At 31.8% G+C, this 27,943-nt stretch overlaps 13 protein-coding genes across 13 annotated transcripts; 7 read left to right on the top strand and 6 right to left on the bottom strand.

Moving 5' to 3' along the window:
* Nucleotides 1–162: 162 nt before the first annotated feature.
* On the bottom strand, nucleotides 163–1,377 carry COG5 (Golgi transport complex subunit COG5; the record flags this gene model as incomplete). Its single annotated transcript, XM_003684860.1, has 1 exon — nucleotides 163–1,377. The coding sequence occupies one exon, from the start codon at nucleotides 1,375–1,377 to the stop codon at nucleotides 163–165; it is 1,215 nt and encodes a 404-aa protein (XP_003684908.1).
* Nucleotides 1,378–2,031: 654 nt separating this feature from the next.
* Nucleotides 2,032–2,514, top strand: TPHA0C03200 (uncharacterized protein; the record flags this gene model as incomplete). Its single annotated transcript, XM_003684859.1, has 1 exon — nucleotides 2,032–2,514. The coding sequence occupies one exon, from the start codon at nucleotides 2,032–2,034 to the stop codon at nucleotides 2,512–2,514; it is 483 nt and encodes a 160-aa protein (XP_003684907.1).
* A 261-nt stretch (nucleotides 2,515–2,775) lies between these two features.
* On the top strand, nucleotides 2,776–3,633 carry POR1 (porin POR1; the record flags this gene model as incomplete). The annotated part of the gene is made up of 1 exon (XM_003684858.1): nucleotides 2,776–3,633. One exon carries the CDS (start codon nucleotides 2,776–2,778, stop codon nucleotides 3,631–3,633), a length of 858 nt encoding a protein of 285 aa, XP_003684906.1.
* A 173-nt stretch (nucleotides 3,634–3,806) lies between these two features.
* On the bottom strand, nucleotides 3,807–4,334 carry OCA2 (Oca2p; the record flags this gene model as incomplete). Its single annotated transcript, XM_003684857.1, has 1 exon — nucleotides 3,807–4,334. One exon carries the CDS (start codon nucleotides 4,332–4,334, stop codon nucleotides 3,807–3,809), a length of 528 nt encoding a protein of 175 aa, XP_003684905.1.
* A 571-nt stretch (nucleotides 4,335–4,905) lies between these two features.
* Nucleotides 4,906–6,009, top strand: TPHA0C03170 (uncharacterized protein; the record flags this gene model as incomplete). The annotated part of the gene is made up of 1 exon (XM_003684856.1): nucleotides 4,906–6,009. One exon carries the CDS (start codon nucleotides 4,906–4,908, stop codon nucleotides 6,007–6,009), a length of 1,104 nt encoding a protein of 367 aa, XP_003684904.1.
* A 244-nt stretch (nucleotides 6,010–6,253) lies between these two features.
* Nucleotides 6,254–8,521, top strand: ARP5 (actin-related protein ARP5; the record flags this gene model as incomplete). The annotated part of the gene is made up of 1 exon (XM_003684855.1): nucleotides 6,254–8,521. The coding sequence occupies one exon, from the start codon at nucleotides 6,254–6,256 to the stop codon at nucleotides 8,519–8,521; it is 2,268 nt and encodes a 755-aa protein (XP_003684903.1).
* An 89-nt stretch (nucleotides 8,522–8,610) lies between these two features.
* Nucleotides 8,611–10,437, bottom strand: NOP2 (rRNA (cytosine-C5-)-methyltransferase NOP2; the record flags this gene model as incomplete). The annotated part of the gene is made up of 1 exon (XM_003684854.1): nucleotides 8,611–10,437. The coding sequence occupies one exon, from the start codon at nucleotides 10,435–10,437 to the stop codon at nucleotides 8,611–8,613; it is 1,827 nt and encodes a 608-aa protein (XP_003684902.1).
* Nucleotides 10,438–10,958: 521 nt separating this feature from the next.
* GCD10 (tRNA 1-methyladenosine methyltransferase subunit GCD10) lies at nucleotides 10,959–12,395 on the top strand (the record flags this gene model as incomplete). Its single annotated transcript, XM_003684853.1, has 1 exon — nucleotides 10,959–12,395. One exon carries the CDS (start codon nucleotides 10,959–10,961, stop codon nucleotides 12,393–12,395), a length of 1,437 nt encoding a protein of 478 aa, XP_003684901.1.
* A 160-nt stretch (nucleotides 12,396–12,555) lies between these two features.
* Nucleotides 12,556–13,554, bottom strand: MTQ1 (S-adenosylmethionine-dependent methyltransferase; the record flags this gene model as incomplete). Its single annotated transcript, XM_003684852.1, has 1 exon — nucleotides 12,556–13,554. The coding sequence occupies one exon, from the start codon at nucleotides 13,552–13,554 to the stop codon at nucleotides 12,556–12,558; it is 999 nt and encodes a 332-aa protein (XP_003684900.1).
* Nucleotides 13,555–16,876: 3,322 nt separating this feature from the next.
* Nucleotides 16,877–18,472, top strand: RPI1 (Rpi1p; the record flags this gene model as incomplete). The annotated part of the gene is made up of 1 exon (XM_003684851.1): nucleotides 16,877–18,472. One exon carries the CDS (start codon nucleotides 16,877–16,879, stop codon nucleotides 18,470–18,472), a length of 1,596 nt encoding a protein of 531 aa, XP_003684899.1.
* Nucleotides 18,473–19,585: 1,113 nt separating this feature from the next.
* On the top strand, nucleotides 19,586–20,809 carry YDJ1 (type I HSP40 co-chaperone YDJ1; the record flags this gene model as incomplete). The annotated part of the gene is made up of 1 exon (XM_003684850.1): nucleotides 19,586–20,809. One exon carries the CDS (start codon nucleotides 19,586–19,588, stop codon nucleotides 20,807–20,809), a length of 1,224 nt encoding a protein of 407 aa, XP_003684898.1.
* A 485-nt stretch (nucleotides 20,810–21,294) lies between these two features.
* On the bottom strand, nucleotides 21,295–23,103 carry QDR2 (cation transporter; the record flags this gene model as incomplete). Its single annotated transcript, XM_003684849.1, has 1 exon — nucleotides 21,295–23,103. One exon carries the CDS (start codon nucleotides 23,101–23,103, stop codon nucleotides 21,295–21,297), a length of 1,809 nt encoding a protein of 602 aa, XP_003684897.1.
* Nucleotides 23,104–25,202: 2,099 nt separating this feature from the next.
* On the bottom strand, nucleotides 25,203–26,408 carry TPHA0C03090 (SUN domain-containing protein; the record flags this gene model as incomplete). Its single annotated transcript, XM_003684848.1, has 1 exon — nucleotides 25,203–26,408. One exon carries the CDS (start codon nucleotides 26,406–26,408, stop codon nucleotides 25,203–25,205), a length of 1,206 nt encoding a protein of 401 aa, XP_003684896.1.
* Nucleotides 26,409–27,943: the final 1,535 nt, after the last annotated feature.

Here is a 27,943-nt window from a genome sequence, read left to right as displayed (position 1 = left end):
ACAGCAAAATCGATGGTATATAAATATATACTTACTACATGTATAACTGCATAAAATAATTTCATACATTTTCACTAACAAATTACACATACCTACAACAAAGACATTTTCAAAACACTCTATAAACTACTTTCCTAACAGTAGTTATCTTAATTATAGAAATTAGTTCTTTTTTGATAAAATTACAATTGAATTGGACATTACTTCAATGTAATTGCTGAAATTGACAGATTCAGATTTATCAATTGTGATTTCAGTGGACAATTTATCCTTAAATGTATCTATAATGAAACTTTTGTTCGTTATCAGAGACTTACCAACTGGACCACCTCTGTTAATAGTAATTTCAAAATCCTTTTTATACAAAGATGACACTGAAGACCAATATATGTCTAACAATGATTTATTGGCTTTACGTAATGCAATTGATGACGATGATTGTAATGGTTTGGATCTCTGTAAATTTATGAATTCTGTGAAAAATGTACCATTCTCATTTTCTAGTTGTATGGATTTCAATAAGTTTTCCAATTGATATATTTTTGTTGCATTTGGTAAAATAGTATTATCAAATAGAGATGGTAAGATTTTAATTGAGTTTATTGATTTAGACAAGGATTGGCTTGTTGATAATATTATAACGTTGAGTATTTTATTAATATTTGAAACAAAGTCATTTTTTGATATGAGACCTAAGGAATGAATTAAAATTGCTAATTCTGAGTTTCTTGAATAATCAACTTCTGTTGTGGAATCTGCATTGAACATTTTAATGATGTTTATTGACGTGAAAGATACTAACTCTTTTTCATTTTTAACTAAGATATCATTTTTCAACTTTTTAATTAGTTTCAAAGTGATTAAATTTAAATTATTTGATAAAATATAATTTAATTGTGATTGTAAAATTGATAATTCTAAAATATTATTCATATTCAATTTAATTTTCATCATTTTATTAACTAAATGTAGAAAAATCATTGAATCCCTTAGAAGATTTGAAGTTTGATGAATCTTGTTCAATATATTTTGTAATTTTTTAATTTTGTCATATTTCAATATAATATCATCATTCAATCTATTGTAAGATATATTTAAATAATGTAAAATGGAATGCAATTCCTTCTGCATAACAGAATTGACATTTTTCTTCTTATAGAATTGATTAACCAAATCCATTGAATATGTTTTGATCAACTTTTCTATTCTTTTTTCGATTTCCTCCAATTCATAATTCATCTTCTTCAATGGTAATTGAAAGAATAAACTATCATTAGAAGAGACTGTTGTTAATAAATCATTTGAGAACTCTACGACGCTAAAATTTTCGTGTAACAACTGCTCATCTATATCATTATACTCAGTGCTTGAACTCATATCTACGGCGTTAAATTGTTTGCACCCCTTTGTAGTTAGTTAGCTAGTCAACGTCTGTATATAATTATTATTATTATAATGATATAATATAGTGTACATATTTACTTTTATATTTAATTATAATGTTAGATCATAAGCAAATAATTCCAGTCCGGGTAATGCTAAAGTCGAAGTATCCACGTCCATTTTCAACAAGACGTTACAATGTTAACACATCATCATCAGAGGTAATAGTATATAAGAAACATGCACATGTTTGTCAGCAAAGTGCTCCATAAGACATACCGATTTAACTGTAATAACACACATTCAACCATGGACCCAATTGTTGCCCGACAATCAAGATTTCGAGAGTCTTAAATGTCAGCACAAGGCTCACTCTTCATATCAGACTAGTAACTAAAGGTGTTTTTACTTGCATCTATCCATCTACCTTCACATACATACAATACATACAATACATACATATATATGCAATACACAGCTTAAGTGCAACGAGAACAACATAGCACATGTCAAATCGTTTATTATGTATATGTTGTGCGTTCTTGTTATTTCCTTTTAACACCGAGAACACATGCAGTTGCGATTAACCCAATTGAGAATTAACAAGAGGAACGACTTTTCAAAATCAAACTGAGTTCATGGGTGACGATGACAATGATCTTCTGGTTAACACAGAGACCAATTGAAGAGGTAAATGTGCATAACCCACAGAATCATACTGTTTTGGGGTTGTCACAAGACCTTGCGGTGTTTGCCATCTTGAAAAACAACCCAGCCCAATCCAACACACGGCATACAATTATACAATTATACAATATCATAAACACAACAACCGTGTCTTACTGGTGTAAGAAACGATCGTGTGTGCATAATGAACGTTGTATTTTGACTTCTAACTCAAACACTTCTTACTGTGTCATTTCTTGTTTGCTTCTTACTTCTTTCAACAGCAGCAGAGAGAGGAATCTGATCCGTTTCTTGAATCCCATCTTATTCGAAATTGGATTTCTGGATTTTAATAGGGTAATTGGATGGATCTCTTTACTCTGTAGCCTACTATATTTGTTTTGTTGTTTTGCTGTTTTGTATTTCCAGCAATCAAAGGTGTCTTTACTTTCCTTCTGGGGGTAATGAACACAAATTAAATATCTCTCTCTTGTTCTTAGTGGTCATTCAGAGTTGCAACTGCTATTTTGCCTAAGTTGGTATCTTAAATTTGTATTTATATATCATATATATATATATATATATAGGATTCCTTAAAGGCCTATTTCTTGTTGTTAAACAACCACAATTTTTTTTGTTATTTTGAACCAACTAATTTGTACACAATCAAAATAACTATCAGTTAATCTCACAACTCACCCCCCTACAGATAAAATATAGGTAAATATGGCCCCACCAACTTTCAACAATATCACTAAAGATGTCAATTCTTTAATCAATGCTGACTATTACCATGGTCAACCATTAGCTTTGGACATCTCTACAACTGCTAAGAACGGTGTCAAGTTCGATATTAAGACTAAACAACAAAAAGCTGGTTCTCCTTTATCTACTACTATTGAGACCAAATTTAATGATAAATCCACTGGTTTATCATTAACTCAATCTGTTGCTAACAGCGATAACATTGCCACTAAGATCGAAGTCGATGATATCTTGACTAAGGGCTTAAAGACTGAATTGATCACCTCGATTGTTCCAGATGTCTCAAAGGATGCTAAATTGAATTTATCTTTCACTCAAGATTTCTTGACTGCTAGAGGTAACTTCACCTTGATCAATAAACCAAGTTTTATTGGTGACTTCACCATTGCTCGTGATGGTGTAGTCGGTGGTGCTCAATTGAGTTACGATATCACACAAGGTTCTCTATCAAGCTATCTAGTAGCTTTAGCTTACAAACAAGCTGACTACACCGTCGGTGTCTCTTATACTGACAAACATTTGAGTACTATTTCGTTATTCCAAAATGTTTCAGACGTCTTACAAATCGGTGCTAAAGCTACGACCGTATGCAAATACATCCCAGACCACAAGAACACTAGCATTGAATTTGCAACTAAATATATTCCAGACGAATCCTCTCAAATTAAAGCAAAGATCCAAGACACTGGTATTCTAGCTTTAGCATACAAGCAACAATTGAGAAAGGGTATTAATGTAGGTATTGGTGCTTCTTTCAACGCTCTAAACTTGAATGAACCAGTCCACAAAATCGGTGGTTCTTTATCATTCTCGACTTAAATAATATCGTTTGATTTATGCTACTTTTTACAATTTATATACACAAGGCTAGCTTTGCATGTCTTTGTTTTCATTGTTACTTCAAAATCAAAAATAAATATTCCTATTCAATATTTATTAACTCCTTTTATGTTATTGAGTTGTTTTTTTCAGTCATTTCTCTTATTCATTCATTATATATTTAAAGAATCAGTAACGTATTTCGGTATCTTGTCCTTTCGTACGCTCATATGGGTCTCAAACATTGTGATAAACTCTAAATCTGCATCCCCTTTCAAACCACCTGAAAATATGCTATATTCTTGATATATACCTGCTGTTGACCATCCTTGTAAAACTTTACGAATTATACCAACAATTATACCGACTCTGTGTTTACCCTTGTTGGAATGTATGAGAATAGGATAGTTATCAATGTCCAGTATTATCTCCAAGACTGTATTAATTTGTGAATTGATGTTTTTATCTCTGCAAGAGTCCATGAAAACATGATAGAATTCAATCCCTTCTGCTTTCAAAAATTCAGAATACTCATCGGTTAAATCCTCCTTGTCACCAACGTATATGATCGTCTTCAAATTTAATCTATCCTTGATAAATGAGTAGTTCAATGGCATGGGATAACCAGACCGATAGAGAGATACATCAGTACTGACAACTGGTGAAAAGTTCAATGGAGGAATATATGTCTTGTGTTGCATTCGTGGAAACAGGTTTCTCAGTAGTTAGAAATTGCAAGGCAGATTAACTGGCCTTTAAGTTTGACGATGTACCAATTTTGTATACAACGTCTGCTAAAAGCAAGATATACCCAATACCTTTAAATACTAGATTTCCCACGATTATAAAACAATTATCTAGCTAGAAATTAAATTGTTGTTAATTCACTAATACAAATTGATAGAATCAGTTTATTTCATAAAGCTATTAGCGACTCTGAAGGTTATAAAGGCGTGATGCTTCTATCGCCGAATACCGCCAGATAAGGAAAAAGACATAATAAAGAATGAATTCATTAAAATCGATACATCTCACAATATACTTAATTGAATACGTAACAACTAACGATTTTTCTAGGGGTTTAAGGTACACTTAATGATAACCGAGATGAGTAGTTTCTTTATACTATATGACCATTAAATACATCCTGGAATAGGAAAACACATAGATATTCTTACTTTTGCATTCACTCTATTTGCGCCAACTCTACAAGATCTGATAACTTTATAAATATTGCAAGCTACAATACAAGCCATCTTTAGAGTACAAGTCATGAATGTAGACAAATATATTAAGAGAAGAGGTTTGCCCTCTTTGGTTACCACTACAACTAGCACTACGCATACGCAATCGACTACACTGACCTCGGAATCTGTTTCCATAACATCTTCTATTTCAACTGCATCAACTACATCGATTTTGACAACTTCATTGACTTCATCAGCTATATCTATCCCATCAATAATTGCACCTTCAGCTGAAAATAATCCTAATATATGGAGATCGGATGACATTGATGGTACGGTTTTTATTTGTTTTGGGGCAATATTTGGTGCTATATTGCTGTTCATACTAATTTGGAGATTATATAATAACCTTAAATCAACAAGATACACATATTTGACAGAAGCATATGACTTGGAAGATCCATTTAAGGCAGCATATAATACCAATTCATCAATAATGAACAACAGTTTGTATGATGATGATTTCAACAACGACTTTGAAAGAACGCATGACGGTATGCCATTGAGTCCAACACGTAGTCCTATGAAATTAAAATACAATGGTTTCCAAGATGCTGGTCATGATACAAGTAACACAGAATATTTCAATAATAGTGTAATACAAAATCCATTCGATGTTATCCAGGATTCCGGCACACCAAAGAAAAAGGCCACTACCAATAACGTCTCATTATTCATATCACCAACATTAGAAATTCTAAATCAACAAGAAAAGAGAAAATCAAGATTTGTAAAGGACACAAGGGAGTCTATATCTAAATCTCCATTGGGTCATAGAAACAATGCTGAGTTTAACAGACCAGAAAGAAGCATATCTCCTGATAGAAGTATATCTCCTGATAGAAGACATATCTCCCCTACTAGATACCATGGTAAAAATAACTCGATTTTAACTCTAAATATAGATAATAACACATTCGATGACAATACTGTATTAAGATTCAATGAAGATAATTCATACAACAACTTCGATCAGGAGATTCCCAGAGAACCAACTAAAAAACACACGAAAGTAATAAATTGGAGTTTCAACCTCCATCATCATTTTTGGATGACATGTTGGAAGATAGCCAATAGTGCCTTGGAAGTATATACTATCAATAAATCAACACATCTATATATACATTAAGTTACCATTCAAGGTCCTGTCAATAAAACTTATACTAACCAAACGGCTGTGTATTGTATATCATTGCATACGAAGGTGTGTAGAAAAATAAGTCCAAGAATTTCAGTATAGAGACATCTCAATATATAAAAGTATACATGATAGAAGACCATTTAATATTGTAACTGTAATTTATATCAAACATATGATATTTTGGTGAATCTCAAAAAAGCTTAAAAATTAGAAGTTAAACAAGTTGTCAAGTATGCTTTCTAGAAATTGTTCGTTGCCACCAGCAACTGTGAGAGTTATTGATGAATCACCATTGAATAATGAACCTGAGCACTTTATTAGTACTTCGACATATGATTCCAGTATCCCAATTGCGATTGACTTTGGCACCTGCAGTGTTAAAGCTGGCTATGTAAACAAGGCTGATCCAGCTTTCAATTTTCCAACAAGACTGACACGTTTTAGAGACCGTAAAATGAGTAGAACAATGACATTCATTGGTAACGATACTAACCTGGATTACGCCGTTAGGTCACAATCAAAGACTCCTTTTGACGGTCCATTCGTAACTAATTGGGAATATGCAGAAGATATTCTGGAGTACACGTTTAAGCATTTAGGTGTAACAGCTAACCATGGCATTTCAAATCCGCTTATAATGACAGAGAAACTAGCAACATTACAATCCCAGAGAGCTAATTGGTACCAACTTTTATTTGAAACATTTAATACATCCAATGTTTCTTTTGGTATCGATAATGTTTTTGCATTTTATGCTAATACTGATAAACATAGTTCGGGGCTTGTATTTGGTCTGAATAACCAAGATACTAACGTTATACCGATAATTGATGGTAAGCCGGTATTAACGGATACGAAGCGAATTAATTGGGGTGGTAGTCAATCTGTTGGTTATTTAAGTGACTTGATGACTTTAAAATACCCATATTTCCCAACAAAATTAACAGAGTTTCAATATGAGACACTTTATAAAGATTATTGTTATGTATCACCAGATTACGCTAAAGAACTTGAAGATATTTTAAGCTTAGAACAATTGGAAAAGAAGGATATAGTTGTTGAAGCACCATTTACAGAGATTATGCAACCAGAAAAAACAGAAGAAGAATTAAGAATTCAGGCAGAGAAGAGAAAAGAAAATGGTAGAAGATTACAAGAACAGGCAAAGCAAAAGAGAATAGAAAAAATGGTAGAGAAACAAGAAGAATGGGAATATTATTCTCAATTGAAGGAACAGTTTGTGGACCAATCAAAGAAACAAATACAGTCAATCTTGGAAAATGCTGGTTTTGATGATGAAAGAGATTTTAAAAAATACTTGTATAACTTAGAAAAATCATTAAAAAGAGCACAAGCTGCTGAGTTATCAGAATCTTTGGAAGGAGATGAAGAAGAGGAAGAGGAAGATGAAAATGCCAATAAATTTGAATTACTTGAAGTCCCAGACGACCAATTGGATGAAGAGCAAATAAAGGAAAAGAGAAAACAAAGGTTAATGAAGGCAAATTATGATGCAAGACAAAGGGCAAAGGAAGAGAAACTAAAAGCCAAACAGGAAGCGGAAGAATTAAGAATAAAAGAAGAACAATGGCGTGCTACTGATTTAAGTGGATGGATTAGAAGTAAACGAAAGGCATTGGATGAGTTATTACAAAAGAGAAAAGAAAAAATTAAAACAAGAGAAGATATGAAAGATAGAAAGTCACAAGCATCGCAGAATAGAATGAAAAGTTTGGCAACATTAGCAGAAGATAACCTGAAAACTGGTACAAAAAGAACAAGACAGCAAGCAACTATTGATAATGATCCAAATGATACGTTTGGTGCTGACGACGAAGATTGGATGGTTTACAATGACATTTTTCAAAATACAGAAACATTGGACGAACTTATAGAAGAAGATTATAGAGATATTGTAGAAATTGAAAAAGAGCTACTGGAGTTTGATTCTAATTTTACAATGGAAGACACAGTCGATGCACAATACGATTGGAGAAATTCTACCCTGCATTTATTCTTAAGAGGTCCAAGACCTTTTGATAGTGAGAATTCACATGAACAGCACCAAATGCATATGAATATTGAACGTCCTCGTGTTCCAGAAATTCTATTTCAACCAAGAATGGGTGGTTGTGATCAAGCAGGCATAATAGAATTGTCTGAAACAATGCTACTAAAAAAATTTGGTTCTAAGCCTAGTAAATTAAGTGATCAAGCAGAAGCCATGGCAAAGAATGTGTGGATCACAGGTGGACATGCACAATTGCCTGGATTGAAGACAAGAATCGTAAAAGAATTTACATCATTTTTACCAAATGATGCCAAATTCAGTGTTAATATATCAAAACATCCTTCTTTAGATGCATGGAAAGGGATGGCCAAATTTAGTTCTGATGATGCTGATTTTAAATCAAGTTTAATTTCTAAAAAGGAATACGAAGAATATGGACCAGAATACATAAAAGAGCACAGATTGGGAAATACTGGATATTATGAGTGATAGATAACTTCTATTTGAGTATTTAATGTATGTAATGTACAAATGTTTTATATTAATGAATCAACTTATAACTTATTATCTTTCTTATTCTATTTTTTACCTTTTGGATTTAAACCTTTCTTTTGTAAAATAGTTTTTTTAGATTTTTCAATATATTGTTTATCTTCTTGGTCATCAAATTCAGCAAAATCATCCTTGATAATACCTTCTTCAAGTGCTTCATCTCTAGCAGCCGCTTCCTTCTCTCTAGCACTTGCTTGATTATCGTCATGACGAGATGGAGCAATCTTTTGGAATTTAGCGACATAGAAACCGTCAACATTGTAAGTATGTGGATAATATCTTCTAGTTAATTTTACACTTGGATGAAACTTCTTACCTCTAAAGCTTGTGAAACCTTCTTTACCGATAGCTAAACCTGTGTCGACTAGTCTGACATTAGGTCTCTTTCTTAAAGCATAGTCTACAACTGCTTCATCTTCTTCGACAGCAACAGAACAGGTTGAATATACTATAAAACCACCAGTCTTTGAGTTAGCATCCACTGAATCAATAGCTGAAAGCAATAATTGTTTTTGTAAATGTGGAATTTGAATGAAATCTTTTTCAGTTCTTGAAACTTTAACAGATTGATCCTTACCAATAACACCTGTACCAGAGCATGGGGCATCCAATAAAATTCTGTCAAAACCACCAATTACCTTAGGGAATTCACGTGCATCATAATTACAAACAATTGTATTAGTACAGCCTAGACGATGAATGTTGGCAATTAAAGATTTGGTTCTAGCTTTGTTAGCGTCATTAGCAAAAACACAACCAGTATTCTTCATTAATGCAGATATATATGTTGTTTTACCACCTGGAGCAGCAGCCATATCTAAAACACGTTCGTTTAATTGAGGGTCTAAAGCAACAACGGGTAAGAAGGAAGAAGCAGCTTGTAAAATATATTGACCAGCCAAATATTCAGAAGTAGCACCAATTGGAACCTGAGAGTCAAAAATTTGTAAACCAACCTTTGTCCAAGTACCGATTGGTTGTAAATTAACACCCTTGTTAACCAAGGCCTGGGCTAAATCTCTTCTTCTTGTTCTTAGTGTATTAGTTCTTATTGTGATTGGTCTTGCAATTTCATTAGCTTCAAAAAATTCTAATGCTTCGGCAGGAGAAAATAAATTGAATAATTTTTCTGCTAGGAATGGTGAATAACCAAAATAATCGCAAATATCTAGCAATAATCTATCTACATATTCTGTTCTTGATCTACCTTCAGCAGCTAAGTTTCTGAAATCTTCTAAAACTTTCACAATTTCAAGGATTCTGGTTCTGACTGCTGTTAGGTTTGGAGGTTGATCGGCCATTAATTCCAATTCCCTTTCTGAAGGAAGAACATCTGCTCTTGGTTGCATAATATCAGTCTCTACTAATTCTCTTTCGGCTTCCTCAGCCTCTTCAGCTTCCTCTTCATCTAACTGTTTAGAGAAAGCTTCCATATTTTCAGCATTTAAATCTTCTAAATCACCCTCGTCGTCATCGTCAGAGAACATGGCAGTCGTTGGTTGTTCAGCATCTTCTTCATAATCATACTCTTGTTCTAAATCAAACTCATCTTTTAAATCTTCTGGATTAGCTTCTTCATCATCATCGCTATCATCAAAAAGTGTCTTTGTTTCCTTAGATAACTCCTCTTCTGATTGTTCTTCACCAGCAACTTCATCGGATTCAGTAGTCTTGACAACTTCTTTGTGGTTCTTCTTCTGTTTCTTTACAGATACTTTTTCACGTTTATCTTCAATTGGAGTGGCTCTTTTAGATTTTTGTTTAATCTTATTTAGTTTCTTGTCCTTCTTAGCTTGAAATTCATCTAAAGTAGGTGGAGCACCTTGCTTATTCTTATGACGTCTGCTACCCATTATTGTAATTGATAGATGCGCTTTTTATTGTGCCTTTGTATTTATCTGACTGTAAGGCAAGATATAGAAATAGTTATACGTAGATGATAATTAACCAGCTTATTCATTAACTATCAATCACTTAAATATATTAAGTTAATACTATTAAATGCATAATAATAAAATATGCGATGAGCTAACAAAATTTTCATTATTATAAATCATATCAATTTCCACGAAATCAAAAAATTTTCAAAAGATCTAAACCGTGCCCCACTATGTGATAATACTAAATGAATGGTGATGGCACAGTGTTTGGCAGAAATAAAAATTGAAAAATGAAAAGAATGTTAAAACTCGTTCACTATGATTCCAAATGTATACACTTTTATTTACAGATGTGATGGTCAAGCTCATCGCAAAAGTTATATTTTAGTTATGATCAGATATATTAACTTTATTTGAGACCATTGTAGGGAACTTAAAGTAGCCGGTAAGAGATCATTAAAAGGCTGGGAGATATTGCAATATCAATATAGATAATGACTAGTCAATTGGATCCATTAAAGCAAATTGCTTTCAATCAATTTGTAATTTTAAAATTACCATCTAATAATTGGAAAATTGTTGAACTAAGGAAAAATGGTTCTATATCACTTGGTAAGTTTGGTGCATTTCAGGTGAATGATGTCATAGGTTACCCATTGGGGACCACTTTTGAAATTTATTATGATAATACTTCAGATATTACAGAAAATGAAGATGATTCCCAAAACAAGAATAAAAATAAAAATAAAAATAACAAGATTCCAGTAGGGAAAGTCAGAATTATGGAAGAAAAGCTTTCAGAATCCTCTAATAATAATTTGGATGAAGGAGAAGAATTAAAAAATGATATTCCAGAATTAACAAATATAAACAGCAGTGAGAACAATAAACACTTAATCAACATTGGTAATAAAGTTCAAAAGTTGACAATGGCTGAAATTGAAAATTTAAAAAACAAGTCAGTATCTGGTGATGAAATTATTGCTAAGATAATTGATTCACATGAGAGTTTTCATAAGAAAACGATTCAATCTCAAGAGAAGTACTTGAAAAGAAAGCAGCAAAAGTTTGCCAAGTATTTCACAGTAAATTACCTAAGTGGTTCAGCTTTGCTAGAGTATTTCCTTGCTAAAGGTGACCAGCAACGTGTTATGGACATGTCTCAGGAATCGGTTGGTATGTTATTAAACTTAGCAAATATTAGAAGTAATGGTACTTACTTATGCGTTGACGAAACAGGTGGTTTATTGGTTTACTTTTTATTAGAACGTATGTTTGGAGGCGACACTGATTCTAAGTTAGACGGTAAAGTTGTAGTTATTCATGAAAACGAGCATCCTAACTTGGATTTATTAAAATATTCAAACTATTCGGAAGAATTCATTAATGATCATGTTAAGACCATTTCAATCTTGGATTATTTCGAACCTCCAACGGTAGCAGAAGTAAATTCTACGTTCACACCTTTCAGTAAAGAAGAGATTAAGGAATTGAAAGGAAATAAAAGAAATGCTTACTTTCGTAGATCTAAACTCTATAAAAGTCAGTTAGATGTTGTTAAATTTGCAACAGAAGTAAAATACGACGCCCTTGTAGTTACATCTACATTGTCACTTCCATCTCTAATACCTAGGTTGGCAGAAAATGTTCATGGTTCAAGACCAATTGTTTGTTTTAGTCAATTTAAAGAAACATTATTAGAATTATCGCATACGCTGTATGATGACTTAAAGTTCTTAGCGCCTTCGATTTACGAAACAAGATGTAGGCCATACCAAACTATTAGAGGTAAACTTCATCCATTGATGACGATGAGAGGTGGTGGTGGGTATCTGCTGTGTTGCCATAGAGTTATTCCTGCTCCTGAACCTGAACAGCTAGTAGCAACCGATAATAAAGATCCGGATGTTAAAAAGCAAAAGACAGAATAATATCAATATTGCTTTGAACAGTAGAACTGTTGTTTTAAACAGTGGTGAATTAAGAAATTTTTTATAATGCATGCAAATTTATCTTATTTTATTGAAATATTTATTATATAATGCATATTAAGATGAATATAATTTTAATGTTTTTTATAAGTCGGAATATTCAATCATAAAAATGCGCTTCTTTTAACTTACTGAAATTATCGAATATATGTTTAAGAAGTTGACATTTATCAGATGATGTGTTCCTATATCCGAATACTAGTCGTGGTTGTCGATTTGAATCATTTTTCTGGTCAACAACCCAGTCACCTACAATATGTCTATTTTTGGATACTAATTTTTTTACCAAATCTATCTGTTCTTGATTTCCTACTTCGTAAATAAATGAATTAATATTTGATAGCCATATATCGACCAAATTTTCATAAAATTCTTCATTTCCTATTAATGCAAGCTTAGGTTCAAAAAATCTTACCGATTTACTAGTATGTCTAATAAATTGTGAACGGGGGATATAGGGAGGATTGCATAGTAGAATATCGATTTTCCTATTTTGGTATTCTTTTAAGTCTATTTTATCCCTGAGAACATTCATTTTTTTTATTGATATATCTAAAGGTTCATTAGCAGAGTGTTGCTTATTGTGATCTGCCAACCTCAATGCATGTTTCGAACAATCAAACGCAGAAATTTGGACAATGTTGGGTTTATCCAGTATTTTGTTGAATTCGTGTCTTAATAATAAAGCAATACAACCCGTACCAGTACAAAGATCGACCACATTTAATTTATTTTGTTGAGAATATAATGACTCAATTGAGTTTTTATATTTTTTAATCGAATTAACAAAATCCAATGTCCACTCTTCAGTCTCCCATCTTGGTATCAAAACATTTTTTTTACAAGATATATTTATATAACCAAATGGTTGTGATCTCAAGATATATTGGAGAGGGACGTGATGGAATCTCTGGATACACGCTAATTTAATTGTTTTATCCAATTCGTTTAAAGATGCTGATTTAAGAGACAATTCAGAGTGTATCCATTTATATTCTTGTTGAGCATTCTCAATAGTTCTACATTCAGGTAATAATAATGGCAAACAGTAATTTATTTTAAATGCATCATGCATTACCCTTGGACTAATTCGTGGCATCAAATTTATTGAGTTTCAACAAAAGAGATTCATAGTTATGACCTCTTTTGACATAAGAAAGTGAGTGGCTTGCAACAAATCATCATCATATCAATATTATATGTTCCTTTTTTAAAAATCAAAGTTCAATCATTTTATGAACATACTCTGATGTTACTAATAGGAATTGTAGTAATAATTAATCACGTGTAAACTAAGACATGTTTGTACATATACAAATGTTTATCTAACATTAGAGTAACAGTATCTTTATAATCGGAAAACAAATATTATTCATACAAATACAATGTGCGTATGGTATGTTTCATAGCATTTCGATAACACTTGAAAGAATAAAATAAATACATTATTATGGGGAGCGCGGAGAGTGAAAGAGAGTGCTTCCACGATCCTTCTCTATCTGAAAAAGTAAGATTTTGTTTTTATTTTTTTAAACGAATCTAAATGCTTCGTGCAAGATTTAATATCACTGCTAATGTGTTTGTTTAATATTAACAAACACAATTTTGTATGAGGTTGATAAGGAGTACTTATTACTTCGAACGGCGATGAACAGTTTGCAGAGAAAAAGCTGTAGCCAGAAATATTCATTGATAATTCAATTAATAAATGTGCAATAGATAAACATATCTATTTAACTTTCTCTTTCCAAGTTCCGCTTCCGTCAAGATCAAAAAAAAGAAGCTACATCATTTACATTTCTAATTTTTTGTCGTTTATGATCTCTAAGAAATTCCCAGGAAAGATAAAAATCATACTACGTATCATGTAGAACACATTTGAAAGAAATCTCGGAATCGCTTGAAAATAAAAAGTAATAATACCTTTGGCTACCTCTATTGTTATTAGTCTTTTTGGTTCTCTTTCAAGTTGTAGTAATTGACTTAGATGTTTTTTTTTGCTTAATTGCTTATGTATTTGATAATATTGGCGTGAGATGATAATTGAACAGCACAAGTATAGATAATACAATATTGTATAATCAATATTTCGCAACTGCTATATTTCTAATGTGCAAATTCGCTGCGTAGAGTATTTATGCAGGGGGGACAGAGGAGGATCGGATCTAATTGGTTACCTACATACGCTAAGTAGACACAAGGCTTGTGTTGACACTCTGCGGATTGTATCTTAGTAACTAGAATCTAAGTGCATGATGACCTTGTTCATATACCGCACTACAACCATCTATACTTATAGATGTAGAAGAAAGTCAAGTTGAATGAACAAATACAGGTAGCAAATCACAAAAACACAATTCCTGTGGGACTGTGGTTGGTTAATAAATGTAACTGATATGGATGCAGCAAGAGGAAAGATCTGTTGGAAAGTTACTCTCAATAATTAAAAAAAAAACAATACACCTGCATTAGTAGAAACATTAAATACTGTGCGCCTATCTCTGGTACTATGCATATTCTTCCCAAATATTTTCGTAGACAATAATGATTGTAGTGGTGCCGTGCATATTGAAGTGCCAACTCTATATCCTAAAATGGTATATGCTTTAAGCAGGAAAAAAAAGATAAGAAAACAAAAATCCATATATACCATTTCTTTGCCTCCTTGTCTTACACACAAAACTTTCTTATCTTTTGTACGGTTTAGGAAATAGCTATATAGAGTATCGCGCCTACAAAATATAAAAAGAAATAAAGAAAATACCGACAAAAAATACTGGAAATATAATATTATATAGGAAATACTCTATTGTCGCATCTTTCGTTAATGTAGCTTTTACATTGTCGAGGGACACACAGGTAAAATCGGAAGAGGGACACTTAATTTATATTTGTGAATGAAAACAAAAGAAAGAAAGAACAAAAAAATAGAAATTGCTTTTTACAATAATGTCTATTTAAGATTGATTCAATCACTTCTTGCACAATTCATTGAATCACTTCTGTACTCTTTTTCACTCCATCTGCGTTTTATGTACTACTACTACCTCAACTTCTGCTACTGCCACAGCTACGCTATATGGCCAGTAAAAAATAAGTAGTTATGAAGTTAAAGCATTCAAGAAAAACATCTGCAATAAATATAATATACGAATATATGCTTTGATATATTTATTGACACCAATAGACGTTTCGTTTCTTTATAATAAAAAAAATAGTAATGCTATTTGAACTTATACTGGAACGTTTTTATTGAAACTTACTTTTAAGTCCCTGAAGAATTAGTTAACCACACTAGTTTTAAATTTGTTTTTTGTTTTGATTTGTATTATTGTTTGAGTTACAAAATCATTACAATATTTGATCTATTTACTTACTATTCTCATACGTTCTCTGCATCCTCTTCAAAGTCAATACCACTTTCCGTTTTCTTTTTTAGTTTAAGGAAAGATCAATGAACACGCCAAAGTTTTAAAATCAATCCATTATTTGTTCTGAATTGCTCAGCTTCTTTCATATATCCCTATGTATCTATTGAATTTCGGAAGTTAATCTCAATTTGCTTTTTTTTGCTGTTGTTATTCATTTAAATATGTAGCTAATCCCGAGTTGACTTTAATCATACGATGCTTTTAATAAGGGAATTGGTTAAATATGCTAATTGGATTCGATTGTGCTTTTTTCGTAATTCTTTAACTAGATTATTTGATTTCTTGCACTTTCAATGCTGAGTAATTAATAGATTTGAAGTTAAAAGAACTCTTGGTTTATGTGATTGTTGATTAAATTTTAACTTTATTTGTAGTCACTTTTACTGATATCCAATTATTTATTTTCCCATATTGCCTTGGATCTATGGATTTCGTCATTTCTATAACATTTTCTTGTTTATAGATATAGATATGTGCTTTTTTTTACTGGTAGCAAAATTTAATATCTTTGGAGTAAAAAAATATACATATTGAGGCAACTAACAAATTAATATATATATAAAGAGAGCATATATATATATGATCATCGAATTTCTAGATAAAAATTACTTTAAACATATTTTTTAATATATGATCATTATGTGTGTGGATATATATATATATATATTGCTTTATTGATAAACTTTGCTGTTTCTTTTTCGTATTTTATTTATAGTTAACTTCTTAAACATTCAAATGAGTATAATAAACTATTTTATTGCATTACACCTACACATATTGCCTGTTTATTTTCACTATTGAATTGCATATAAACCAATTAATGTCAATACGCTTACAAATCTGTATTTGTATAATTTGATATATCAGAAACTTAAATAAAATCATAAATAGAATATCATTATTCCACATCTTTTTTTTTTGTGGCGGTACTTTAACAACTTTGACATACATTACTGAATTATAATTTATATACGGTTATTTGGAGATTCAATGAATTCACAAAATTCAGAACTCAATAATCATAATTACTATGTACAAAAGAGTTCTCAAGCACCTAATAATCAGTCGACTTTAATAAATATATTGGAACATAACCAAAACAGAGTTCCGCTAAATCAATATCAACCGCACTATTCTAATTACAACAATGTCGGTTCTCCCGCTTATTCACAAAATTATAATCAACAGGCATCCCCGAATATAATAAATAGAGCTCCTGTTAATCAAATGCCAATGGGAATTGATAATATACGAAATCGACAAAATCTCTATCTAGTTACAAATGACAGCTTAAATAATCAATACGTCGAAAGGAATGATAATGATAAGTATATGTACAGTGCAAACCCACAAAATATATCGCATAACTATCAAAGAAGAATTTCTCAAGAAGAGAATTCATTTGGAGTTCATCTTTTAGCAAATCAATTGCCCCAAAATAATATTCGATATCCATCTGAATCTACTCTACCTAGGACACAATCTTCGAATTTCAAAATAATTGGATTTGGTAAAAATTTAATTAAAAGAAAATCGAATAGTATTGATTATTCAAGTAAACTTAATATATCTGATAATAAAATAAATGCACGACAAAAGAGAAATAAATGGAAGATTGAAGAAGACTGCGCTTTGATCGAGGTACTTCTTGAAAATTCTAACTTATTAACTTTTGTTGAATATTATAAACCAATGAAAAGATTTTGGGTCAAAATATCTACACTGTTGAAACAAGAACATTCATTTGAACGAAATAGTAGACAGTGTAATGATCGATTTAAAGTTCTTAACTCAAGAGCATCCAAACTGGATTATACTAAAATTGAATCGGACACGACAAAATCAGAAAATACCATAAGATTAAACAATTTACAAATACGATTACGAAACACTTATGGGTTTTCTAATGGGAATATTGTACTGAAAAATCATAAAACCTTATCTCAGATAGACAGCGGTGATTCAACTCAACTTCAAATGAATAAAGAAGGTAATTTGCACTTAGATGAATCGGATAGTCATATTAGATCATATTATAAAGATCCTTCAAATTTTTTACAACCATTACGTGATACTTCAAAAAATAACGAAAAGGAAGTTACTGCTATTTTGACTTCTAATAAGCAAAAAATAACTAATATGATTAATGATTTAATTTCCTCACAAGATGCAATTTTTCAAATGGAAAAACAAAATATCGATCAATTACGATTAGGTGTAGCAACCTCAATTAAAGGTGTGGAACAATTGGTAACACTAGCATTAAATGAAATTTGCATGTATAAAGATTTAACAGTGAAAAAAATGACCGACTTAGAGAACATCCTTTCATCAATTCAATCAAATTTTGTAAACCAAAATGAGAATTCATTAAAATCAAAAACAAAAACAAAATTGAAAACAAAGAGCAAAACTAAAATTAAGACTAAGACTAAAACTAAATTAGTAACAAAAACAAAACCATCGATAAACAAGGATACTATTACTTCTGACGAACAAAAATCGGTTAAAAAAGAATACAAATGTAAACCAATGTCCATCTCAAAAATTGTATTAAATAATGAACCTGAATCACATAAACAATAAATATAATATGAATGCATAGTATATAGAGGATAGAATAAGCATAAGTGTAATAATTAAATTTGTGTCTGCACAAAGTCAAATTCTAGTGATATTATCACTATTAGTATAATAAGTACAGCAAATATAACTTTTAACAAAACTAGAATTATATGATTCTAAAGAATAATTTCCATTTAGACACAAAAGTCTGTTTTTTGTCATTTGCTATCGCTCATACGCTTATCAGTACTTTCCGATATCTATTTTTTTGTAACACCAAAAGAAAAATAATCAAATAATCAAATAAAAAGACTCAAAACTAGCGTTGTGACCCTTCCTTCTCCAAGTTACCCTCACATATGCTCTCACTCATCCTCTCTTTACTCTTTCGTTTTTTCAGCTTTTCCAGAAACTTCTTCCAGAAACTTCTTCTTCTTAACTATGACGAGACGATAAATCGAAATCCATCCAATCAAGCGATCATGTCTGCAGGTTATTCTACGTCTTTGGTATGTGTGTTTTATAGAAAAACCAAAAATCCAAAAATCCAAATTTATCAAATTTTATGAAAGTTTTTCAATTTTGATGAAATTTAAGTAATAAACATCCGTACAAATATTACTCAAAATCTTGTTTCTCAAATATCTACCCATCGATTTTCAAATTTTCAAGCTTTTTGACTATTTTATTATTATGTATACAAAATACAAAGCAAAAAATTTCACCACAATACAATTATTGTCATTGAGCTCACAAGAATTAAATATATAAACTGTAAATTTGAAACTTTTATTACATTGAATGAAATATTATTATTAGTTTGCAATCTCATCTTTGCTTTGCTCTTTTCTTCTTTGAAGTTCTATTCATTACATGTTGAAGATCCATTATCACATCTGCAAAAAAATTTTCATTACTAATTTAACTTTTCTTTATACATATATATATATATATATATGTCAATAATTATATATATATATATATTAGAACAGTCTTTAAATAATTCGTTGGTACCTAAGGTTTTAAATTTTTATTTTGTAATCTTACACTAATTTTGTCAATTATATCAACAGATATCATAATCACCTTTTCAAGTTGAATTCCTCAAATCCAAATAATAGAAAAAAGCAGAAAATGGTTAAAGAAACAAAATTTTACGATTTATTAGGTGTTTCTCCAAATGCTTCAGAAACTGAAATTAAAAAGGGTTATAGAAAACAAGCTTTGAAGTACCATCCAGATAAAAATCCAAGTGAAGAGGCTGCTGAAAAGTTTAAAGAATGCTCTGCTGCTTATGAAGTTTTATCCGATTCACAAAAGAGAGAGGTGTATGACCAATATGGTGAAGAAGGTTTAAACGGTGGCGGCGCTGGTGGTTTCCCAGGTGGTGGCTTTGGTTTCGGTGACGATATCTTTTCTCAATTCTTTGGTGGTGCAGGTGCTCAAAGACCATCGGGTCCACAAAGAGGTAGAGATATTAAGCATGAAATTCAAAACACTTTGGAAGAATTATATAAAGGTAGAACTGCTAAACTAGCTCTAAACAAACAAATCTTATGTAAAACCTGTGAGGGTCGTGGTGGTAAGGCTGGCGCTGTCAAGAAGTGTACTAGTTGTAACGGTCAAGGTATAAAATTCGTCACCAGACAAATGGGTCCAATGATTCAAAGATTCCAAACTGAATGTGATGTTTGTCATGGTTCCGGTGATATCATTGATCCAAAAGATAGATGTAAGGATTGTAAAGGTAAGAAGATTGCCAATGAAAGAAAGGTATTGGAAGTCCATGTTGAACCAGGTATGAGAGAAGGTCAAAAAATTGTATTCAAAGGTGAAGCTGACCAAGCTCCAGATGTTATTCCGGGTGATGTCATTTTCGTTGTTGTTGAAAAGCCACACAAGCACTTCAAGAGAGCCGGCGATGATTTATTATATGAAGCTGAAATTGATTTATTAACTGCCATAGCAGGTGGTGAATTTGCAATCCAACATGTTTCAGGTGATTGGTTAAAGGTTTCCACTGTTCCAGGTGAAGTCATCTCATCGGGTATGAAGAAGGTCATCGAAGGTAAAGGTATGCCAGTTCCAAAGTACGGTGGTTACGGTAATTTAATTGTTACTTTCAAAATTAAATTCCCAGAAAATAATTTTGCCACTGAGGATAAATTAAAGGAATTAGAAAACATTTTACCAGCTAGAACTCCAGTTTCTATCCCAGCAAAGGCTTCCATAGATGAATGTGTCTTATCGGACTTTGACCCAACTAAATACAGCAAATCTAAGGGTAGATCAGGTAGGAGTTACGATTCTGATGAAGAAGAACAACATGGTGAAGGTGTTCAATGTGCTTCTCAATAGACTCATTGTAGATAATTTCATAATAACAAAGGCAAAAATCATAAAATTTAGGAGCAAAAAGTTTTTAATAGTATATCTTTGTATATTGCTAAGTATTATAAAATAAATTTGTGGAACTATTAAAATGGTGAGAAGAAGAATTAATTATTTTTATTGGATATCTTTAGCATACATAACATAACTATATAATACGTTTGCCGGATGCACAAGGGATCGCAGTTGCACAATCGTAAAACTCCGAAGTATGACCATCTTCCATTGTCATTTTTAACTGTGTTAAATATAAGTTTGATATTGTTTTATAATTATAAAATAAGAATAGTCAGTAAAAGCTGTGTATTTTATGATATATATATATTCTAAATATTTAAAATGCTAAATCAAACAGAGTTTGGATGTATGTAAAATGACTATGGGATCTATAATAACTTTATAAGGATATTCAACATATATAATCCTTAACGGTAATGTACTTAACAATATCATCAATTATAATTTAGTTTATTTCTGTAGAAAGTTAGCTCTTTGCCATTTCTAACAGTTATTAGTAGCAAAAATGAGGAAACACCCGTTAGTGCTCCTAAAAATGTAAAAACACCACCGTAGTTCATTTTGCTAACCATTTTGCTTAGACATGCGATTAAAATTGCAGACATGGAACATCTAAATAAATTCAAACAACCAGTAGCGGTTGTGGAAATACTAGGGAACAAGTCAACGCAAACAGTAGTGGACATTGTCAAGATACAGTTGCTAAACAATGAAGAAAACCCACTTGTCACTAGCACAGCAGCCAAAGGTACTCTCTTTTCAATACACCATCCAAATGCGATAAAACCACAACTACTTAGGAATAATGTTACGAAAGCTGGTTTCAATCTAGATCTGCAGATATTAAAGGTATATTTTGGATCATTAAAAATTATTTCATCTACCTTATCCTCATCTTCATTATTTTCCTGAAGTAGTATTTCTCTTTGATCTTTTATCCACAACTCGTACTTTGCAATGTCCTTTTTATAAGCGTAGTTTAGAAATTTACCACAAGTAATAACACTAATCATGGTACATATACCTGTAGGTAAGAAACATAAACCAATTTTAGCAACAGTTAGATTGTATCTTTTGCTTAATACGGTTGTTAAACTGGTCTGGTGTGTTGTCCACATAGAGAATTGTAAACCTGCAACTATTAGTAATATAATCATTTCTTTGTGTTTTAGGATTTCAAAAATAGGAAAAGCTTTGGATTTCTTTGGAGGTTCTAATGTATTATATTCTGGTTTATCTAAATGCCATTTTCTTCTTACAGCTGGTATACTCAATATAACACATTTATTAAGTATAGATTTTGGAGCAATTGATCCGTTACCGACAATTGATCTTTTTGTTTCTGGAAATAAAATAATTGAGTAGATAACGCAGACACCTGAACCAATTGCCAAAAACCAAAAAATAGCTCTCCAGTCCCATGTTGAGGATAAACCTGCACCGATCAAAGCACCAAAAGCAGAACCAATAACAACAAACCCTGAAACATAACCGATATAACTACCTCTTTCTCTCCTGGTTGTAATATCCCCAGCAATACCACTATTGATAGCAATTACTGGAGCAATCCCGGCAGCTTGCAAACATCTTAACCCAATTAATTGAGCGTATGTGTTACAACTGGCTAGACCTACGCATGCACAGAAATAAATTAATAGACAACTCAAGATCAATGGCCGTCTTCCGTTTGTATCCGCTAAATTACCGACGATAATTGGAGCAATACCTTGGAAAATAAAATAGACGACGACGCTGATATTAGCTTGTTCTTCAGTAATTTTGAAAAGGCCTTCGATCAGTGTTAAAACCGGATAGTAAATTGCACCTGCAATACTTGAAAAAAACCCTGTAAAAGCACATTGAGCTATAAGCATAATTTTATCATTACGTGTGAATCTTGAGTGAGGAGGAGAATTTTCATCCAACTCGTCTATTTTATTGTTTAGATTTTTATTACTTTTATCTGAAGATTGATCTGAAACATCACCTAACTCCATCATATAATTGCTGTCTGATGCATTTGTATTGACATGTGACATAGTTTCATTTTCGTAACTATCATTATTGCCAAAAATTGAATTTATATCTTCATGCTCATCTATATTAGAATCCTGTAAAATCTTGGTTGTTTCGGAGTGTGAGTGCAACGAACCTTTTGTTTCGTTATTATTGTTCATATTGTATATGTCATTTGAGGGCAGAAGATCTGAACGTGACTTATTTGTATTTTCTAGCTTTGTCATGTTTGGTAGACCTGATAGATCGATGCAAACACCTTTATTTAAAAAAAATAAATAAATAAAGCCTTTAGTATAGTAGTTCTATCAGTTAACTAAATAAATGTTTTTTTCAAAAAGCTATATGTGTTGTTTTGTTTTGTTTTGTTATGTAACCGTGATGGATAGTAGTCAAGAGGTCTTTAGTTTTGCGTTAACACAGATACATATGATTTGTTTGCATTTATAAATATACCTTTCGTAATAGCATAAGTTTTCCTTTAATTTTATTTTAAGAAACAAAAGATGATGATTGATGATATTGAAAATAAATGTAGATTAGCTGCATGCATAGTTGAGAGAAGGAGATAGATCTGTTAACTTTTCGACACTTGGCACACACAATTAGTGAATACGGGAGTTTCTTACCAAACAAAAAAATACAATGAATATCAGATGTTTTAATAATGAATAAAGCCTTACAGTTTGGGCATTGGGGTTGTGGGCTATTGCAGTAAAAATAATATTTATATCTGTGAATAAAATAAGAATAAAAAATAAAAATATAAATTTACGTATATTATAATTTTTGATCCCTGCGTCATTTAGGTAATTATGCCTCTTTTCCAAATTTGCTGCTAATAATAAAATGGAGAAGGAAGGACGGAAGAGAATATTTGATAAGAATCAATAGTGAAGTCGTAGAACTACGGAAGGCGGGAAAAAAATAAAAGATTGAATTATAAACTCGGAATTTTGAAATAGTATTACGAAAGTTTAATAAAATTGCAGCATTCACTAGTATTAGTAGCCATTTCGTAAAAAAACATAATGGTCTGAGATTGCATAATTGCTTTTTTCCAGTAAAGTAGAAAACATTCGCAGAAAGATTAAAACTCTACAAGAAATAATATCTGGAAAAAAAGAAATGTGAAGGGTGCACCTACCACTAGAAAACAGTTACCTATTTACGCTCTCATGAAAGAGACGAACACTAATCAACCACAGAACAATATCGAAAATATGTTATAAAAAGAAATAACATGAATATCTCTTTAATAAGGGCACAAAGTTGGGCAGAAAAAAATGGAAGCGTGAGTGAGAAGATTACTGTGAACTGGGTAACGAAATGGTGGTATCTGAATAACTCAGCAAAGATGTGTACTTGCTTGATTGTGTTTTTTCTTCGTATTCCATTTTTCTTTTTCTTGGTTTGATGTGTTTGTTTACGTCTGTACATAATCATCACACACACAAGAAAATTAACTGTTAGGAGGGGTGGGACCACAAATACAGGAGCAATTCCGTACGGTCGGAGAAAGGCTTACAACCTAATAAGAAATACATTATATTCGTTTCTACAATTTTACATAGACCCCCAAGTCTTTTCACTTTGCTTGCCTTTTAACAAAAAATAAGAACATAAAATATTACTAGTGCATGAATATTTGCCAAGGAAATGAACCGAGAATATAAAAGATAATAGGTAAATGGATGACAGTGTGCTACGGTAGCAGTGGTGATACCGCCGAGGTAACAAGGAGAGAGAGTAGTAAATCAATATTTTGTTATTTGTTACTTTGACATGACATAGCAATTAGAGTAATGAAATAACATATATATATATCATATTAAGATTCAATAGAGTTTAAATACCACGATTTTATTTCATGTTAATTTTTTTATAGTATTACAATTTTATGTCATACATAATGAATTAAAAAATGTTTGCTTATACAAGTTGTCATGATTTCATAATTATAACAACTTTTCAAAAAAATCTATTCTGTAAGATAAAGTATAACAAAAATAGGTAAAAGAGTAAATTGATCTAAATAAAAAAAAGTAGAACGTTTTCTTTTTAAAGTCCATTTTATAATTTAAAAACATATTCTCTTGTCATAGTTAATAATGATAAAAAAAAATAGAATTATAGAAGTGAATCGATAATAAATTTATTTTTCTTGAATTAATATTAACATTGAAAAGAGTCAACGAATATTCAAATTACAGTGATTTCCTTTAAAGAAAAAAAGAGAAAAATTAACATGTAAACATCATAGAACAAATTTTTTTCTAAAAAAGGTGAAAGAAAAAAACTAACTTAAATTGAAAAGTTACTCAATCTAGTAAAAAACGAATTGAGCCTTACCGTTGGTGACAGCGACAGTACAACCATCAGAACCACCAGAGTAAGAACCGTTTTCGTAATAACAGTCACCGTTAACGGTGGCACCTTCAGCGGCAACAATCTTGACATTGAAGTTGGCAGCAGACTTATTGTTTGGATTTGGAATCAAAGATAGGTAAGCGATACCGTTAGTGTAACCAGCACCAAAGTTTAATGGAGCCCAGTTACCGACACCAGAACCGTCAGTACCCCAAATACAACCATCTTCAACAGATACACCGGCGTTGTTAACGTAGTATTGAGCAGAGGTTTTTAAACCTTCCCATGTGTAGTAAGAGTCTTCATCAACGACGGTTAATGGCTTAGTAGAACCAGCATCAACCACAAGTGGAATAACCATGTTTTCGGTACCAGGGTAATCAGTTCTACAAATGGCGACAGAATCACTGATTTCAGAAACAACATCGGCCATTTGGACACCCCATTCACATAAGTAGTCGGTGTCAGTATTGGTTCTATATAAGTAACCACCCTTACAGTATAAACCACCTAAGGATTCACCGGAGGCTGGTTGACTTGATGGCCATTGGGTCTTTGACATACCTGGTTGGCAAGCGTAAGAACAGTAGGTACCTTCTCTACAAGAACCACCAGTAGAACCATCAGATGGGTTTTGAATACCGGAGTAACCACCGAATCCTAACCAGTCTAAAGCGATAACACCTTGACCAGATGGGAAGTCAGAACAAGCAATGGTACCATCTTGGAACTTTTCATTTGGACCAGAGAAGTCGGACAAGTCACCGGCGATACCGTTGGAGGAAGAAGAGCCAGAAGAAGCAGCTTGAGTAGAGGCGGCAGCTTGGGTGGAAGAGGTAGTGGCAGCAGCTTGCGTAGAGGAAGTGGTGACGGCAGCAGCTTGGGTGGAAGAGATAGTGGCAGCAGCTTGAGTGGAGGAAGTGGTTGCGGCAGCTTGAGTGGAGGTTGGGCTTAAAGTAGAAGTGGAAGCAACCCATGTGTTAGCAGAAGCAGCGGCGATAGTGTTACCGTTTTCATCGACAGTGACAGTTTCGTAAACGTATTCGACGGCAACAGCTCTCTTGTGTTGATGGTTACCAGTGATGGTAGTGGTAGCTGCGGCAGCCAAAACAGATGAACCCAATAAAGAGGACACAATAGCGTTTCTAGCGGAAAATTTCATGTTTAAATAGCTGTAAAAGAAGAGTAATCAAAACAATTAATGTTGAAATGAATGTTAGTAAAAATGCCAATCACAAAAAATAATAAAGACAAAGGAGAATATTATTGGTATCATTAATATATTTATTACAATCCAAAATTCATGATTACTTTCATGAATGCAAGTTCAATCCAAAGTACAAATTGCTCACAGGATACGTGAAGTTAAAGAAAGTATCTGGTTTAGCATACTAAACACAGCACTTTAATAACATTTCAACCAGTACGAATATGCAATTTAATTAGTATAACTTAAATCTCAACAGATATAGGTATAAATTCGTAAACAAAATAAGACCAATAATGTATCTTACCCTACAATTAATAGCACGAATATTGTGATAAATCATTACCAAAATCGATACAACTGAAAAATTATATGTACAGCAGCATAATGTATGTGAATAGGAACAATAACTGTAATTTTCAATTTTTTCCAACAACGAAGGGAATTAACAATAATTAACCTTTATTAGTAGGAACGCGAAAATATATCTTGAGATCTTACAACAGATTACGCAAGTATACATCCTTTACAGTCTCCTATACTTTCTATCCTTTCTCCTATTATGTGAAACGTAAGAGAAACAATTTTTTAAATTTATTGTGCGGGTAATAAATATAGCTGGTTCCGTTGTCCAAATTAGGAAATTAGCCCAAAAAAAATTTGAAAATTTCAGATATATTTGAGAGCTGAGAATAAACTGTAGAAGAAACGATAAAAATTGTATACCAATGGAGATTTCTTTTTCAGAGATATCCTAGATTCCTAATTAGTCAACAGTAGAAACATTATCATGGGATTCGTGATGGTTATTGATTATTATCAGTCATTGATTCTATGGCCTATCTTTTTTGAGAGTAGTCGTGTTCCTTCTTTTTTGTGCATAATGATCGGCAGATCAGCCTATTCGAATAAAGTCTAAGCAGACGTCTCATCTCCTAGGTTGTCAAATAAGTGGATCATCTTAGCTTAAATTTTAGCAATTCTCCAAATGTAAGGACTCAAGCTTTTATATACAAATAAAAACATAGAAATCAGTTTGAATTGACTGCCTTATGTTAGTTAATATTTAAAAATGTACTCTTGCAGTCCTCTCTTTGGTAAATTGGTTTAAAACTCCCTTAAATGATGCACTAGAAAAAAATATACTATAACAATCGTAAATTGAATTGGATTGGATTTATCTTGGTGGAATTATGGTGTGTAAAAATATAATAATAAATATTCTTCATCTCTTAGTTAATAAGGTAAAAAAAATATACATACTTTTTGTTAAAAAAAAGAGAATCAAAAATTAGTTTCAAAAACAAAAAATATAACAATAAAAGGAATGTAAATAGTTGGAATTAATATAAATATAAAACTTGGTAGTAGTTTTTGATTTAGTAGATTTGTTTAACGGCGTCCTTAAAACAATAGTAAGAATAAGAAATCAAGATTTAAATCGTAATACTAAGAAATATAAATAATTAAAATGAATCAAGTATATATAT

Source organism: Tetrapisispora phaffii, chromosome 3 (genome assembly GCF_000236905.1).
Source record: "Tetrapisispora phaffii CBS 4417 chromosome 3, complete genome".
Classification (NCBI taxonomy): Eukaryota; Fungi; Ascomycota; class Saccharomycetes; order Saccharomycetales; family Saccharomycetaceae; genus Tetrapisispora; species Tetrapisispora phaffii.
This window is presented reverse-complemented; position numbering and strand designations above follow the sequence as displayed.